The sequence below is a fragment of the Xenopus laevis genome, chromosome 5L, assembly GCF_017654675.1.
Source record: "Xenopus laevis strain J_2021 chromosome 5L, Xenopus_laevis_v10.1, whole genome shotgun sequence".
Taxonomy (NCBI): Eukaryota; Metazoa; Chordata; class Amphibia; order Anura; family Pipidae; genus Xenopus; species Xenopus laevis.
This window is the reverse complement of record NC_054379.1, coordinates 170035005-170053548: the sequence shown is the minus strand read 5'-3', so window position 1 is coordinate 170053548 and position 18544 is coordinate 170035005. Positions and strand designations below refer to the sequence as shown.

The 18544-nt window shown below is 35.8% G+C and overlaps 1 protein-coding gene across 4 annotated transcripts; it reads right to left on the bottom strand.

The window, feature by feature from the left end:
- Window positions 1-1836: 1836 nt before the first annotated feature.
- On the bottom strand, window positions 1837-7065 carry LOC108716071 (gastrula zinc finger protein XlCGF17.1-like). 4 transcript variants are annotated; one of them, XM_041563684.1, is made up of 6 exons: window positions 6904-7065; window positions 6467-6599; window positions 5059-5256; window positions 4835-4959; window positions 3739-4394; window positions 1837-3655 (listed from the first exon to the last, which is right to left on the bottom strand). In XM_041563684.1, the coding sequence occupies exon 6, from the start codon at window positions 3467-3469 to the stop codon at window positions 2333-2335; it is 1137 nt and encodes a 378-aa protein (XP_041419618.1). In that variant the 5' UTR covers window positions 3470-3655; window positions 3739-4394; window positions 4835-4959; window positions 5059-5256; window positions 6467-6599; window positions 6904-7065; the 3' UTR covers window positions 1837-2332. The 4 variants fall into 4 exon arrangements, with proteins under 4 accessions (XP_041419618.1, XP_041419615.1, XP_041419617.1 ...); XM_041563681.1 differs by having other exon boundaries at window positions 1837-4394; XM_041563683.1 differs by lacking the exon at window positions 4835-4959 and having other exon boundaries at window positions 1837-4394; window positions 6434-6599.
- Window positions 7066-18544: the final 11479 nt, after the last annotated feature.

The window sequence follows — 18544 nt, the reverse complement described above, 5'->3', positions numbered from 1 at the left end:
GAGAAGGGACAGTCAGGTTGACAAAACTGTCAGGTTTAGGAACTTTAAGTGACACTTACAAAATTATCAGTGAAAAATGATCAACATGACCTATAAGTAACTTTTAATGTACATTAATATTTTGAAAAGAAAATTTTTAGTGACAGCATCACTTTTAACTCGAAAATCATATAAACATTAAATAAAGCCAATAGGCTGGTTCTGCTTCCAATAAGGATTAATTATATCTTAGTTGGGATCAAGTACAAGCGACTGTTTTATTATTACACAGAAAAAGGAAATCATTTTTAAAAATTTCAACCTATACGGAAAAAAGTGTTAATTCTTCCTCGTGCCACTAATGTCGGCCCGTGGCTGGGGTTCAGATTCAGTTCAGTACTTGGATCTGGAGAGGAGGGTTTAGCTGAACATTGACTTGTAGGGTCTGGTACAACCCTTATTCTGCAACATCTTGAATATTCTCTGTGAGAACATGAACATGTGGAATTGTATTGATACTCTCTCACACAACATGAATGGAATCCCCAAGATCATGTGAACCCCCTGTACTTTGATACATTCCGATCATTCGATTTCCCTTGAAGAATAGTAACTAAGAACAAAAGCTGGTTGTTGTAGGTTTGCATTTGTGGCTTGAAATACTGACTTGTTCCCCGCATTCTGCAAACAAATTTGGCACCTTTCCTGTGTAAATCCTTCAGTCGTTATTAACACTGAGACTGCAGACATCCATGACCGCTACTAATAGACACCCTAATGTCACCCATGACTGCTCTTCCCCAAAAGAACCGGCCACACTTAGAAAAAGGAAATCATTTTTTTAATATAGTCTGATATTCTATGTATCCTGCTAGAGAAATTTATCATTTCCCGATATGCGGGGATCAGCATCATGTACAGAAAATACAGCAGAATCTTAAATTTAAAGGAGACATATTGTATGAAAAAAAGAATGTATCAGTGCATTATACTCTCTTCAATATAGTCAAGTAAAGTCCTGAAAAAGTAGTGTTTTGGGTTGACCATGAAAATGTCCTCAAATCCTCTTCCGGTCCCGCCCACTTGCTGCTGCCTACTTTCCCAGGCTGTGAAGGGTGGTTGGCAGGAACCAATCAGCAGCTAGGCAGACTTGATAGGGAACTGAAGCCTGTCTTTGCTTGTGTGACTGCAGGGCTGTGATTGGCTCCCCCCCTTCTACTGTGTTTTTTTTTTTTTGCAGGGACCTTTCAGACACCCCCACCTCTCGCTTGATACTCTAACCGTGACTGTAGCAGATGTATATGGAGCTCCAAAAAAAGAGGCTTTTTTTTAAAGTGGACCTGTCACCCAGACATGAAAATCTGTGTAATAAAAGTCCTTTTCAAATTAAACATGAAATCCAATTTCATTAAAGCATTCATAGCTGTTGTAAACTCATTAAAAAAAATCTCAGCTGTCAATCAAATATTGTCTGCCCCTCCTCTATGCCTTAGGCAATTACTTTCACTTTCCATTCAGCACTTCCTACATGTCACTGCTCTCCCCACATTCCCCCCAATCTCTTCACCATTTAATTGTGTAGCCAGGACATGGGGATGGACATCAGGTCCCCCAATCTCTTCACCATTTAATTGTGTAACCAGGACATGGGGATGGACATCAGGTCCCCCAATCTCTTCACCATTTAATTGTGTAACCAGGACATGGGGATGGACATCAGGTCCCCCATTCTGGTGCACAAACAAGATTCTGAGATGATACAAGACTTGTCTTAATAACAGTGTCCCACAATATGGCTCCTGTCTGCTTGTTATAATTATGAATTCCCCGACTGAAGGAAACAAGATTCAAATAATTTATACAGTGTAATTAAAGTTCATTTTGCTCGACTAATGTGATAAAATAGGTTTTTGAATAATTTTTTTGGGTGACGGGTCCCCTTTAAAGATATTAAAGGAGACATATTGGATAAATGAAACCCCCCCTTATTTTGTAGGCAATCATGTATAATATTTGGGGCTGAGGTTTACTTTTGTTTGTAAATTAACATCTTCAAAAATGGCCCCTTGATGGGAGCTCCCTATAGATTTTCTTTAGTCCCTGTTTCAAAGAAAGGTGGGTGTATCCTAACAGTCCCTGCCATTGAGGGACAGCCAATCACAGCCCTGTAGTCCCACAAGCAAAGTGTTATGAGTGGAGTCCAATACCCTGAGCAAACTCCAAGGTCCCGGCTCACTCTTCCGGCTCTAGCAACCACTGTTGGCATCGGAGGAGCCCTCTTCTACTTGGGTGCCGCCACTGTTGCACGCAACATTCACTGTCTAACAAAGTCCCAGGGCATCGAGTCTCTTATTCAAATGGCAACCGCTTTTTTAAAGTGAGTTCTACAGTGTCGGCGAAGGCTACTCAGGAACCCAAAGCACCGCCCACATTTCGAACAAGAAAATGGTTTCTCTCCGGTGTGAATTCTAAAATGCCTCTTCAGTTCCGACTGGCATTGAAAATTCTTCCCGCAGTGAGAACAAGAAAGCGGCTTCTTCTCATCGTGAATTCTTAAATGTCTGCTAAGGTCACGCTCACACTCAAAGCCCCTCCCACACTCAGGGCAAGACAAGGCTTTCTTTTCTTTGTGAGTTCTAAGGTGTCTGTGAAGGTCGCTCTCAAAGCCAAAGTCTTTCCCACAGTCGGAACAAGATAACTGCTTCCGTCCCGCGTGGGTCGTACTGTGTCTGTTAAGACCGATCTCACGAGCGAAGCATTTGCCACATTCGGAACAAGATTTCTTTGTGACGTGAATCCTTAAATGGTTGTTAAGATGAGTCTGAAGCACAAAGTTCTCTCCGCAGTGAACACAGGAGAACTGCTCCTTCCTCATGTGAAGGCTGAAATGCCTACGAAGGCTGCTCAGAAACCCAAAGCGTCGGCCACATTCAGAACAAGCGAATGGTTTCTCCCCCGTGTGGATTATGCGGTGCCTATTGCAGTCGCTCTGGGAATGGAATCGCTTCCGACATACAGAACAGGAAAATGGCCTGTCCCCCTTGTGGCTCTTCATGTGTCGGTGAAGATCGATCTGATGCACAAAGCACATTCCACATTTGCTGCACAAAAACGTCTTCTTTCCCGTGTGGATCCTCAGGTGCTTGAATAGATCCCTCTGGCTCACAAAGCATTTCCCACATTCGTAACAAGTGAAGCTTTGCACCTCCGCCTGCATCGGGGACGCGCTTTCAATCACTTTATTATATTCGGTGCAATTCTCCGCCAGCAAACTGTCAGTCAGGCTGGTTCCCATGGTATCAGCAGACGGCTCTGTTCCACGCGGCTGTTCCGTACGTGTATTGGAGTTAAAATCCGAGGGTTCTCCTTCTATTTCCCAAGGAGACGCTTCTCCATTACTGCAATTTGATAAGCAGTCGGGTAAATGATCAGCTATAGAAATGTCAGTATTTGGGGGGGCTCTTTTATCCCGAGAGGCCGCTCCCCTCATTATACTAAGATATCCTGCTGCTCCGTGCTTTAGGCCTATGATATCAGTGGGTTGATGCTCAATACTGGTGCTGGAATCTTCATTCCAAGAACATGGCTCCTCTGTGATGTCATCCGATATATAATTGGCTAATAAACCTCCCTTTACGTTGGATCCTAGATCAGCAGATGTTTCGTTCACTTGTCTCTGTATTAAAGGGAAAACAATGCTACAATCAGAATCTTCCCTTGAAACTGGTTCTGCTTTCATTCCAGGCGATACATAGTTACCTGAGGAGCTTTGATTTAAACTGGAAGGCGTGAGGTCACCAGGAGGGATTGTTCTCTTTATTCGTTTTTTAATTCGTTTAACGTTTGAATCAGAATGTTCTCTTAATTCCCATAGCAATTGTTCCCCGTAACCACGTCCTGATTGGTCAATTGCTTCCACTGTGTCAGTAGGTGGGTCTGTGCCCTGGAACTGTTCTGTAGGGGGATTCCTGCTGCTGCCTAAGTCTCCTCCTTCCTCACATGAAGCCGATTCCTCCTTAATTCCATGAGAGATACAGTTGGTCAGGGTTTGGGGATCAGTTGGGGAAATGTCAGGGTTGGGGGGTTTCCTTCTCCCCAGGAATAAAGGGCTCCTTTAATATCACTATCATTATCTGATTGGCTGATATTCAGGTGGGAGCCCACAGTGTCAGTAGGGGGGTCTGTGCCCTGGATCTGTTCTGTAGGGGGATCAGTGTTCCACTCACAATGTTCTTCCTCTTCCCATGATTCCTCCTTAATCCCATGAGAGATACAGTTGGTCAGTGTTTGGGGATCAGTTGGGGAAATGTCAGGGTTTGGGGGGTTTCCTTCTCCCCAGGAATCTGCTTCTTCTGCCTCAGTCTTGTCTGGTTTATTTGCATTGCGCACATCTGCCCCCACATCCCATTCACAACCTGATAGAAATACGAGAATGACATCATTGATATTTTTATCATTAAATTCTACTCCACATTATTTTGTATCATCATTAGAAGTATTAATATTGAGTCTGTGCATTTGCAGTAACCCTCTATATAAGGTTCATCAGCAGGTTAATTGTTTCCAATGATCAGTATTAATGTGACTGACAGCTCTGCTCTAGATAAGGGGCTCCCCCAGCTGCACCCACAGTCCCCTGTGTAGCAAATTAACCCCGTGCATTCTATGGCTCCGATAAACAACAATGTCATTACATATAATAATATATATAATATAATGCACCAGGAGAAGCTGAGGCTGCTGCATCCACATCATTGCCCAATGGCCACTACATCTGCTACTAGAATATATAATATCAGGGCTACCAACCCTTCTAATTGGATTATTACTAAGTACTGTAACAAACATTACTCACCCAGTGGGCGGAGCTGCTCCCAGTTCTCCTTTATCACTTCCCTGTAACGGGTCTTGTTCCCCTTTAAATACTGCCACTCTCCCAAGGAGAAATAAGAGGGAGACGTCCTCACACCTTATGGCAACCTGGCACACACAATGGCACAGTCACCCCCAGCCAGAGAAAGGGATTATCATACACTGTTACTAAGCAACAAGGGATTATTGGGGGGCTGCTGTACCCACCTCTCCAGTCAGCAGCTGGATGATGTTGGACATCAGTTCCAGGATCTTCTTGGCATTTTCCTTCTGTATGACGGAGCCAGGGGGAGGGGCCACCGTTGGGCTGGTCACATGGTGCCTGCAGGCTCCTCCCAACATACAGTCAGTGCAGCTCTGTGGGAGGGGCATGTCATCACCTGACTTCTTTGTAACACTGTATCCCTGTATATTGGGGAGATGATTAGGGACCCCTCTACTGCTCACCCTCCCCACTCAGCTGTCTCACTGCCCCACTCACCTCCCCACTCAGCTGTCTCACTGCCCCACTCACCTCTCCACTCAGCTGTCTCACTGCCCCACTCACCTCTCCACTCAACTGTCTCACTGCCCCACTCACCTCTCCACTCAGCTGTCTCACTGCCCCACTCACCTCTCCACTCAGCTGTCTCACTGCCCACTCACCTCTCCACTCAGCTGTCTCACTGCCCCACTCACCTCTCCACTCAGCTGTCTCACTGCCCCACTCACCTCTCCACTCAGCTGTCTCACTGCCCCACTCAGCTGTCTCACTGCCCCACTCACCTCTCCACTCAGCTGTCTCACTGCCCCACTCACACTGACACTCACCTCTCCACTCAGCTGTCTCACTGCCCACTCACCTCTCCACTCAACTGTCTCACTGCCCCACTCACTTCTCCACTCAGCTGTCTCACTGCCCCACTCACACTGACACTCACCTCTCCACTCAGCTGTCTCACTGCCCCACTCACCTCTCCACTCAGCTGTCTCACTGCCCCACTCACCTCTCCACTCAGCTGTCTCACTGCCCCACTCACCTCTCCACTCAGCTGTCTCACTGCCCCACTCACCTCTCCACTCAACTGTCTCACTGCCCCACTCACCTCTCCACTCAGCTGTCTCACTGCCCCACTCACCTCTCCACTCAGCTGTCTCACTGCCCACTCACCTCTCCACTCAGCTGTCTCACTGCCCCACTCACCTCTCCACTCAGCTGTCTCACTGCCCCACTCACCTCTCCACTCAGCTGTCTCACTGCCCCACTCACCTCCCCACTCAGCTGTCCTCACTGCCCCCAAATCACCTCTCCACTCGGCTGTCTCACTGCCCCACTCACCTCTCCACTCAGCTGTCTCACTGCCCCACTCACCTCTCCACTCAGCTGTCTCACTGCCCCACTCACCTCTCCATTCAGCTGTCTCACTGCCCCACTCACCTCTCCACTCAGCTGTCTCACTGCCCCACTCACCTCTCCACTCAGCTGTCTCACTGCCCCACTCACCTCTCCACTCAGCTGTCTCACTGCCCCACTCACCTCTCCACTCAGCTGTCTCACTGCCCCACTCACCTCTCCACTCAGCTGTCTCACTGCCCCACTCACCTCTCCACTCAGCTGTCTCACTGCCCCACTCACCTCTCCAGTCAGCAGGTAGATAATCTCCAGTGTGAGAGTCAGGATTGTCTCATGCAGCTTATCTGGATCCTGGTTCCCCATCACTGGCTCAGTGGGTTCCTGGGAGATTCCCATTTGGTCCCTGTGGAAGTGACTGAGCAGGAAGCAGCAGTGAATAGAGATGTATAAAGGGAATTATTGCCAGTGTATATTACAGGACACACATATATATATATAATCCCTGGATATTCACCAGGAGAAGAAGCAGATTGAGGAATTGACTAATTCCAGTGGCCGGTCTGTATATAAAGGGCCAGGGAATTAGTAGTAATTAACTAGTGTTTGTACAGGGGTCGGGGATTAAGAATATGATAAAACAAATGTGTCAGAAGTCAGACCGGGTACATACGGCGCCTCCAGCAGAGAAAAGTCCAATAAAGACCGATTCCTATACGTACCGACTCTCACACCTGGGGATCCCTCTCAGACCCGCTCACTACTCTGTATTTACAGGAGGTTCCGATTGCTTCCACTTCCGGGTATTGCGTTTCAAGCCTCGTCTGACCATCGGCTTGAAGAAGAACAGAACACCCTACTTCCGTTATTAGCGTTACAAGCCTCTCTCCAATGAGCACAGCGAAGCTGCACGTTCCATGCGTGCACGCAGCATCCAATCAAACTGGGCTCCTCCCACACGTACAACCATTTCTATCCTCCCGGAATCAAACGCAGCAGGTGAGCCGGCCTGGGGCAATGGTGGGCGTGTCCCTATTAGCATATTAAAGGAACAGTTCAGTGTGACAAAATAACAACTGGATAAATAGATAGGCTGTGCAAAATAAATAATGTATCTAATATAGTTAGTTAGGCAAAAATGTAATGTATAAAGGCTGGAGTGAGTGGATGTGTAACATAATAGCCAGAACACTTACATACCTCCCAACATTTTGGAAGTAAAAAGATGGATAAAAAAATTTTTCCCGCATGTAGCGTAGCAATTTTCTGACCACACCCCTTTCTGTGGCCACACCCCCTAATTACCATGTTTGTTTTAGAAAATTTGGCAGGTTATGAAAGTTTGAAAATATTTCTCCTTATCTAAACTGTGTTTTTGTGTCTCAAAATTGTTACAAAGTATCTTATTTGCACCTGTTAGCTGTTCTGGGCTCTCTGCTAAAAGCCAATTAAGTGAGAAACTTTGTTTCTTTTTCTGGCTGTTCAGTGCAGAGAAAAGAGGGACTTTCCAGTACAAATGAGGGACTGCGTGTTGAGCTGTCAAAAGAGGTACTGTCCCTCCGAAAAAGAGACAGTTGGGAGGTATGTTCCTGCTTTTCAGCTCTCTAACTCTGAGTTAGTCAGTGACTATAAGGGGGGCCACATGGGACATAACTGTTCAGTGAGTTTGTAATTGATCCCCAGCATTCAGCTCAGATTCAAAAGAAACAGCTATGAACCATGTGACCCCTCGAGTCTCTGATTGGTTACTGCCTGGTCACCAATCAGTGGAAAGCAAGAGAGCTGAAAAGCAGGAAGTAGTGTTCTGGCTATTATGTTACACATCCACTCACTCCAGCCTTTATACATTACATTTTTGCCTAAGTAACTATATTAGATACATTATTTATTTTGCACAGTCTATTTATTTAGCCAGTTTTTATTTTTATACTGAACTGTTCCTTTAATGAAACCTGCCCTCACTGGGGTATAGTGGGAGTTCCATGTGCAGCTCATTTCTGACCTGAACTGCAACCCGCTGGCTGCAATTAAACAATGTAGGAAAACCTTTTTTTTTTTTACTTCAATAAATTTTTATTGTTTTGCAACATTTGTATACACAACTATTTTGTGACAATAAACATCTGTAAAAACAAAAACATTGTCTGGTTTCATTGTGGATTATACAGCCGTTATTATCCAATCCGACATATTCATTTGCAGAACAGACGACAACAGCAGAATCTTTACTAATACTCAAAATGTAATTGTTCATGAAGAATATCAACATTTTAACCTGTCACTATTTTTCACAGGAATAATTCTTATAACAAAATGAGCAAAAAAAAAGGAAAAGGACAAGAAATAAAAAAAAAATAGAATAAAATTATCAGTAAGACTTCAAGGGGCCCATTTACTAAGTTCGAGTGAAGGATTAGAATGAAAAATACTTCGAATTTTGAATTTGTTTTTTGGCTACTTCGACCATTGAATTGGCTACTTCGACCTTCGACTACGACTTTGAATCGAATGATTCAGACTAAAAAACGCTAGACTATTCGACCATTCGATAGTCGAAGTACTGTCTCTTTAAAAAAAACTTTGACCACCTACTTTGCCACCTAAAACCTACCGAGCACCAATGTTAGCCTATGGGGACCGTCCACAGTTTTTTTGCTTGAATAGAAATCCTTCGATCGATCGCTTAAAATCGTTCGAATCGTTTGATTGGAAGGATTTTATCTTTCGATCAAACGATTTTTATTCTATCGTTCGATCAAACTTTTTGCACTAAGGATTTTACTTCGAGGGTCGAATTCGAGGGTTTTTTAACCCTCGAAATTGAACCCTTGATAAATCTGCCCCTGTGTGTTGTTTACGTCTTTAGGTTTTGAACCCAACAGGACTATTCCAGGGTCTCTAGGAATGGAAATCCCAAGAACAGAAAATATCAAAGTAAAGATTCTGATCCAAAACCTGCGGCCATTAGGGCACGGCCACCAAATATGGAACATTGTACCTATTTTCCCACACCCCCGAAAACATCTGGGGCTAGCCGCGGGGGAGAATTTCCCAATACGAGCTGGGACCAGGTACCATCGAAGGAGGACTTTATAATTAGTTTCCTGCAAGGATCCATTATTTGAGGATTTCTTAGCTGTGTTCCAAATTTAATCCCAGTCCTCAGGATCCAACTCTCTATTTAGGTCCAGGAAACCTTTTAAAGGTAACATCATACGACAAAAGTGTTTCAAAGAAATAAAAATATAATGCAGTGTTGCCTTGTACTGATACAGGATACACAGTAGATAACAGATAAGTACTACTATAGTTTATATAAACAAGCTGCTGTGTAGCCATGGGGGCAGCCATTCAAGCACAGGATACACAGTAGATAACAGATAAGTACTACTATAGTTTATATAAACAAGCTGCTGTGAGCCATGGGGGCAGCCATTCAAGCACAGGATACACAGTAGATAACAGATAAGTACTACTATAGTTTATATAAACAAGCTGCTGTGTAGCCATGGGGGCAGCCATTCAAGCACAGGATACACAGTAGATAACAGATAAGTACTACTATAGTTTATATAAACAAGCTGCTGTGTAACCATGGGGGCAGCCATTCAAGCACAGGATACACAGTAGATAACAGATAAGTACTACTATAGTTTATATAAACAAGCTGCTGTGTAGCCATGGGGGCAGCCATTTCAAGCACAGGATACACAGTAGATAACAGATAAGTACTACTATAGTTATAATAACAAGCTGCTGTGTAGCCATGGGGCAGCCATTCAAAGCACAGGATACACAGTAGATAACATATAAGTACTACTATAGTTTAATAAAACAAGCTGCTGTGTAGCCATGGGGGCAGCCATTCAAGCACAGGATACACAGTAGATAACAGATAAGTACTACTATAGTTTATATAAACAAAAGCTGCTGTGTAGCCATGGGGCAGCCATTCAATCACAGATACACAGTAGATAACAGATAATACTACTATAGTTATATAAAAACAAGCTGCTGTGTAACCATGGGGGCAGCCATTCAAGCACAGGATACACAGTAGATAACAGATAAGTACTACTATAGTTTATATAAACATAATATATATAAAATATATCTAATCTATACATTATTTATTGTAAGTATATCTAATATATACATTATTTATTGTAATATATCTAACATATACATCATTATTGTAACTATATCTAATATACACATTATTTAGTATATCTAATTATACACATATTTATTTAATATCTAATAATACATATTTTAATGTAATATATCTAATATACACTAATATTATTATTTATATGTATATATCTAATATACAACATTATTTATTGTAATATATCTAATATAACATATTTATTGTAAGTATTATCTAATATACACATTATTTATTGTAAGTATATCTAATATACACATTATTTATTCTATTATATCTAATATACACATTTATTGTATATATCTGTATACATTATTTATTGTAATATATCTAATTATACACATTATTTATTGTAATATATCTAATATATACATTATTTATTGTATATATTATCATTATTAGTAATATATCTAAATATATACATTATTTATGTAATAATCTAATATTATACATTATTTATTCTATTATATCAATATACACATTATTTATTGTAATATATCTAATATATACATTATTTATTGTAATATATCTAATATATACATTATTTATTGTAATATATCTAATATACACATTATTTATTGTAATATATCTAATATACACATTATTTATTGTAATATATCTAATATACACATTATTTATTGTAATATATCTAATATATACATTATTTATTGTAATATATCTAATATACACATTATTTATTGTAATATATCTAATATATACATTATTTATTGTAATATATCTAATATACACATTATTTATTGTAATATATCTAATCTATACATTATTTATTGTAATATATCTAATATATACATTATTTATTGTAATATATCTAATATATACATTATTTATTGTATTATATCTAATATACACATTATTTATTGTAATATATCTAATATACACATTATTTATTGTAATATATCAAATATACACATTATTTATTGTAATATATCTAATATACACATTATTTATTGTAATATATCTAATATATACATTATTTATTCTATTATATCTAATATACACATTATTTATTGTAATATATCTAATATATACATTATTTATTGTAATATATCTAATATATACATTATTTATTCTATTATATCTAATATACACATTATTTATTGTAATATATCTAATATATACATTATTTATTGTAATATATCTAATATATACATTATTTATTCTATTATATCTAATATACACATTATTTATTGTAATATATCTAATATACACATTATTTATTGTAATATATCTAATATATACATTATTTATTGTAATATATCTAATATACACATTATTTATTGTAATATATCTAATATATACATTATTTATTGTAATATATCTAATATACACATTATTTATTTAATATATCTAATATACACATTATTTATTGTAATATATCTAATATATACATTATTTATTGTAATATATCTAATATACACATTATTTATTGTAATATATCTAATATATACATTATTTATTGTAATATATCTAATATATACATTATTTATTGTAATATATCTAATATATACATTATTTATTGTAATATATCTAATATATACATTATTTATTCTATTATATCTAATATACACATTATTTATTGTAATATATCTAATATACACATTATTTATTGTAATATATCTAATATACACATTATTTATTGTAATATATCTAATATATACATTATTTATTGTAATATATCTAATATACACATTATTTATTGTAATATATCTAATATACACATTATTTATTGTAATATATCTAATATACACATTATTTATTGTAATATATCTAATATATACATTATTTATTGTAATATATCTAATATACACATTATTTATTGTAATATATCTAATATATACATTATTTATTGTAATATATCTAATATACACATTACTTATTGTAATATATCTAATATACACATTATTTATTGTAATATATCTAATATACACATTATTTATTGTAATATATCTAATATACACATTATTTATTGTAATATATCTAATATACACATTATTTATTGTAATATATCTAATATATACATTATTTATTGTAATATATCTAATATACACATTATTTATTGTAATATATCTAATATATACATTATTTATTGTAATATATCTAATATACACATTATTTATTGTAATATATCTAATCTATACATTATTTATTGTAATATATCTAATATATACATTATTTATTGTAATATATCTAATATATACATTATTTATTGTATTATATCTAATATACACATTATTTATTGTAATATATCTAATATACACATTATTTATTGTAATATATCAAATATACACATTATTTATTGTAATATATCTAATATACACATTATTTATTGTAATATATCTAATATATACATTATTTATTCTATTATATCTAATATACACATTATTTATTGTAATATATCTAATATATACATTATTTATTGTAATATATCTAATATATACATTATTTATTCTATTATATCTAATATACACATTATTTATTGTAATATATCTAATATATACATTATTTATTGTAATATATCTAATATATACATTATTTATTCTATTATATCTAATATACACATTATTTATTGTAATATATCTAATATACACATTATTTATTGTAATATATCTAATATATACATTATTTATTGTAATATATCTAATATACACATTATTTATTGTAATATATCTAATATATACATTATTTATTGTAATATATCTAATATACACATTATTTATTTAATATATCTAATATACACATTATTTATTGTAATATATCTAATATATACATTATTTATTGTAATATATCTAATATACACATTATTTATTGTAATATATCTAATATATACATTATTTATTGTAATATATCTAATATATACATTATTTATTGTAATATATCTAATATATACATTATTTATTGTAATATATCTAATATACACATTATTTATTGTATTATATCTAATATACACATTATTTATTGTAATATATCTAATATACACATTATTTATTGTAATATATCTAATATATACATTATTTATTGTAATATATCTAATATACACATTATTTATTGTAATATATCTAATATATACATTATTTATTGTAATATATCTAATATACACATTATTTATTGTAATATATCTAATATACACATTATTTATTGTAATATATCTAATATACACATTATTTATTGTAATATATCTAATATATACATTATTTATTGTAATATATCTAATATACACATTATTTATTGTAATATATCTAATATATACATTATTTATTGTAATATATCTAATATACACATTATTTATTGTAATATATCTAATATACACATTATTTATTGTAATATATCTAATATACACATTATTTATTGTAATATATCTAATATACACATTATTTATTGTAATATATCTAATATACACATTATTTATTGTAATATATCTAATATATACATTATTTATTGTAATATATCTAATATACACATTATTTATTGTAATATATCTAATATATACATTATTTATTGTAATATATCTAATATACACATTATTTATTGTAATATATCTAATCTATACATTATTTATTGTAATATATCTAATATATACATTATTTATTGTAATATATCTAATATATACATTATTTATTGTATTATATCTAATATACACATTATTTATTGTAATATATCTAATATACACATTATTTATTGTAATATATCAAATATACACATTATTTATTGTAATATATCTAATATACACATTATTTATTGTAATATATCTAATATATACATTATTTATTCTATTATATCTAATATACACATTATTTATTGTAATATATCTAATATATACATTATTTATTGTAATATATCTAATATATACATTATTTATTCTATTATATCTAATATACACATTATTTATTGTAATATATCTAATATATACATTATTTATTGTAATATATCTAATATATACATTATTTATTCTATTATATCTAATATACACATTATTTATTGTAATATATCTAATATACACATTATTTATTGTAATATATCTAATATATACATTATTTATTGTAATATATCTAATATACACATTATTTATTGTAATATATCTAATATATACATTATTTATTGTAATATATCTAATATACACATTATTTATTTAATATATCTAATATACACATTATTTATTGTAATATATCTAATATATACATTATTTATTGTAATATATCTAATATACACATTATTTATTGTAATATATCTAATATATACATTATTTATTGTAATATATCTAATATATACATTATTTATTGTAATATATCTAATATATACATTATTTATTGTAATATATCTAATATATACATTATTTATTGTATTATATCTAATATACACATTATTTATTGTAATATATCTAATATACACATTATTTATTGTAATATATCTAATATACACATTATTTATTGTAATATATCTAATATACACATTATTTATTGTAATATATCTAATATACACATTATTTATTGTAATATATCTAATATATACATTATTTATTGTAATATATCTAATATACACATTATTTATTGTAATATATCTAATATATACATTATTTATTGTAATATATCTAATATACACATTATTTATTGTAATATATCTAATATATACATTATTTATTGTAATATATCTAATATACACATTATTTATTGTAATATATCTAATATACACATTATTTATTGTAATATATCTAATATACACATTATTTATTGTAATATATCTAATATACACATTATTTATTGTAATATATCTAATATACACATTATTTATTGTAATACACAGGTGTCAGTGAGTCACGTGACAGAGTTGCCTCAGCAGCAGCAGTTACACAGCTTTATTATTAAATTATACACAGTATATAATACATACCTCCCAACATTTTGGAAGTAAAAAGAGGGACAATTTTTTTTTTCCGCACGTAGCGCAGCAATTTTTTTGACCACACCCCTTTCTGTGGCCACACCCCCTAATTAACATTAACAACTCTTCTGTCTCTAAACTTCTTTCACTAACCTCCTCCCTAGGCTTATCTTTGTGCTCAGACTCCCCCTCTCACTCCAATGGTAATGCTCTGGATCTCATATTTACCAGACTCTGTTCAACCACCAATTTTACTAACTCACCATTTCCCCTCTCTGATCACAATATGCTCACATTTCAACTCTCACTAACTCCCTCCTCACCCCCTGCTATTCCCCAAACACGTACCTACCGTGACTTGCAAGCTATAGACGTGTCACATCTCTCTTCTTCCTTTGACTCTCTTCACTCTAATATCTCAGCCATCTCATGTCCTAATGTGGCTACCTCTGTCTACTATAGTACTCTCACCACTGCCCTAAATGAGCTTGCTCCTTTAAAAACTAAACGTTCTAGACCCAAACCACTTCAACCTTGGCATACTGCTCATACAAAAGCGCTCCAAAGACACTCACGTGCACTTGAGCGTCGCTGGCGCAAATCCCGTTCAGAATCAGACTTTTGGAGCTACAAATCTGCCCTGCGCTCCTTTAACACCAGCCTCTTCCAAGCCAAACAAACATACTTTACTTCACTCATTAACTCCCTTTCTAAAAAACCAGCACAACTTTTCTCCACCTTTAACACTCTCCTTTCCCCTTCTCCACCCCCTCCATGCACATCTGTCTCTGCTCAAGATATTGCTGAGCACTTCAAAAACAAAATTGACACTATCAGAAGGGACATTACACTACTCAACCCCCCTAGACTTCCACCACCCTCCCTCCACACTCCCCAGTCCCTCCTGTGCTCCTTCACCCCTGTCACTGATGAGGAAGTCTCAAAGCTTCTGGCCTCTTCTCACCTTACCACCTGCCCGCTTGATCCAATTCCCTCAAAACTTCTCCGCAATACCAATCCGTGTCTAATCAAAGCCTTAACTCACCTATTTAATCTTTCCCTCTCAACTGGACTGTTTCCTTCTCAACTAAAACATGCTCTTGTCACCCCCATCCTGAAAAACCCTCTCTTGATCCCTCCAATCTTGACAACCTCCGACCTATCTCTCTGCTACCTTTCATCTCTAAACTACTTGAGCGCCTAGTCTACAACCGACTTACCTCATTCCTCTCTGACAATAACCTGCTGGACCCCCTACAATCTGGTTTTAAGCCACAACACTCCACGGAAACTGCCCTGACTCGACTGACTAATGACCTTTTAACCGATAAAGCCAACAATCACTTCTCACTACTAATACTGCTTGACCTCTCAGCCGCATTTGACACTGTAGATCACCCTCTCCTCCTCCAGTCCCTCCAGTCACTTGGCCTTCGTGACACAGCCCTGTCTTGGTTCTCTTCTTACATCACCAATCGTTCCTTCAGTGTCTCCTACAATGGAGTAGCATCTTCTCCCCTACCTCTTTCTGTTGGAGTTCCCCAAGGCTCTGTCCTGGGACCATTACTATTCTCCCTCTATACTTCCTCCCTTGGCAAATTAATAAATTCTTATGGTTTCCACTACCACCTCTATGCTGACGATACTCAGATCTATCTCTCATCTCCTGATCTCAACCCAGAACTCCTAACTCGCGTCTCCTCCTGCCTGTCCGCTATCTCTACCTGGATGTCACAACGCTACCTTAAATTAAACCTCTCTAAAACTGAAATGGTTCTCTTTCCTCCAACTAACAACAGTAGCATCCCCGAAGTATCCATCATAGTTAACAATTCCACTATCACCCCCTCTCCCAGGCCCGGTGCCTTGGGGTTATCCTAGATTCTGCCCTGTCATTCACTCCTCATATCCAGTCACTTATTAAATCTTGTCACTTCCACCTAAGGAACATATCCAAAATACGATCATTTATCACCCAAGACGCTGCCAAAATTCTTATTCACTCTCTCATCATATCGCGTCTAGACTACTGTAACTCTCTTTTAATTGGCCTCCCCCTCCAGAGACTGTCACCTCTCCAGTCCATAATGAACACTGCTGCGAGGCTCATACACCTCAGCAACCGCTCCTCCTCTGCCTCGCCATTCTGTCAATCCCTGCACTGGCTTCCGTTACCTTTCAGAATCAAATTCAAATTAATGACACTGACTTTCAAAGCACTTCATAACTCTGCCCCACCCTACATCTCTAAACTCATCTCTATATACTCACCCACTCGCTTACTACGCTCCTCTACTGACCTGCTACTCAACTCTTCTCTCATTACCTCCTCACATGCTCGCATTCAAGACTTTGCAAGGGCTGCACCCCTCCTCTGGAACGCTCTCCCACGGTCTGTCCGACTTTCTCCCAACCTTTCTACTTTCAAGAAATCTCTGAAAACGCACTTCTTTCGAGAAGCCTACCCTCACTCTGCTTAACTACCAAACGCAATACCACATTTCTCACCCACTTAATTCGATCTTGCCCACTCCCACACCTTGTGTATTACTCCCTTCCCTTTAGACTGCATGCCTATGCTTAGGGCCTTCCTCACCTTTTTGTACCTATATTGATTGTGATGTTTATTACTCCATATATTCTATGTATGTAATTCATGTGATGTAGTTGTATAATCACATTTACTTTACAGTGCTACGCAATATGTTGGCGCTATATAAATACATGTTAATAATAATAATAATAATAATAATAATTACCATGTTTGTTTTAGAAAATTTGGCAGGTTATGAAAGTTTGAAAATATTTCTCCTTCTCTAAACTGTGTTTTTGTGTCTCAAAATTGTTACAAAGTATCTTATTTGCACCTGTTAGCTGTTCTGGGCTCTCTGCTAAAAGCCAATTAAGTGAGAAACTTTGTTTCTTTTTCTGGCTGTTCAGTGCAGAGAAAAGAGGGACTTTCCAGTACAAATGAGGGACTGTGGGTTGAGCTGTCAAAAGAGGGACTGTCCCTCCGAAAAAGGGACAGTTGGGAGGCATGTATAATATAGAAATGTAGAAATGATAGAATTAATATAAATGAACAAATGCTACTCAGGCCATTCCATTAGAAATTTCCTCAAATCAATTTAATTAAAGCCACTCCCCCCATAGGACACATTCGCTGTAAATCCCGGAAGTAAGGCTGCTGTACTGTCACACACAGCTGGGACGTCACACCCGCTGCAGCCAATCACAAGTAGCGTCTGAAAAATAATTCAAAGCTGCAACAGGCGGGAAAGTTATATAGAGCAGCGCCT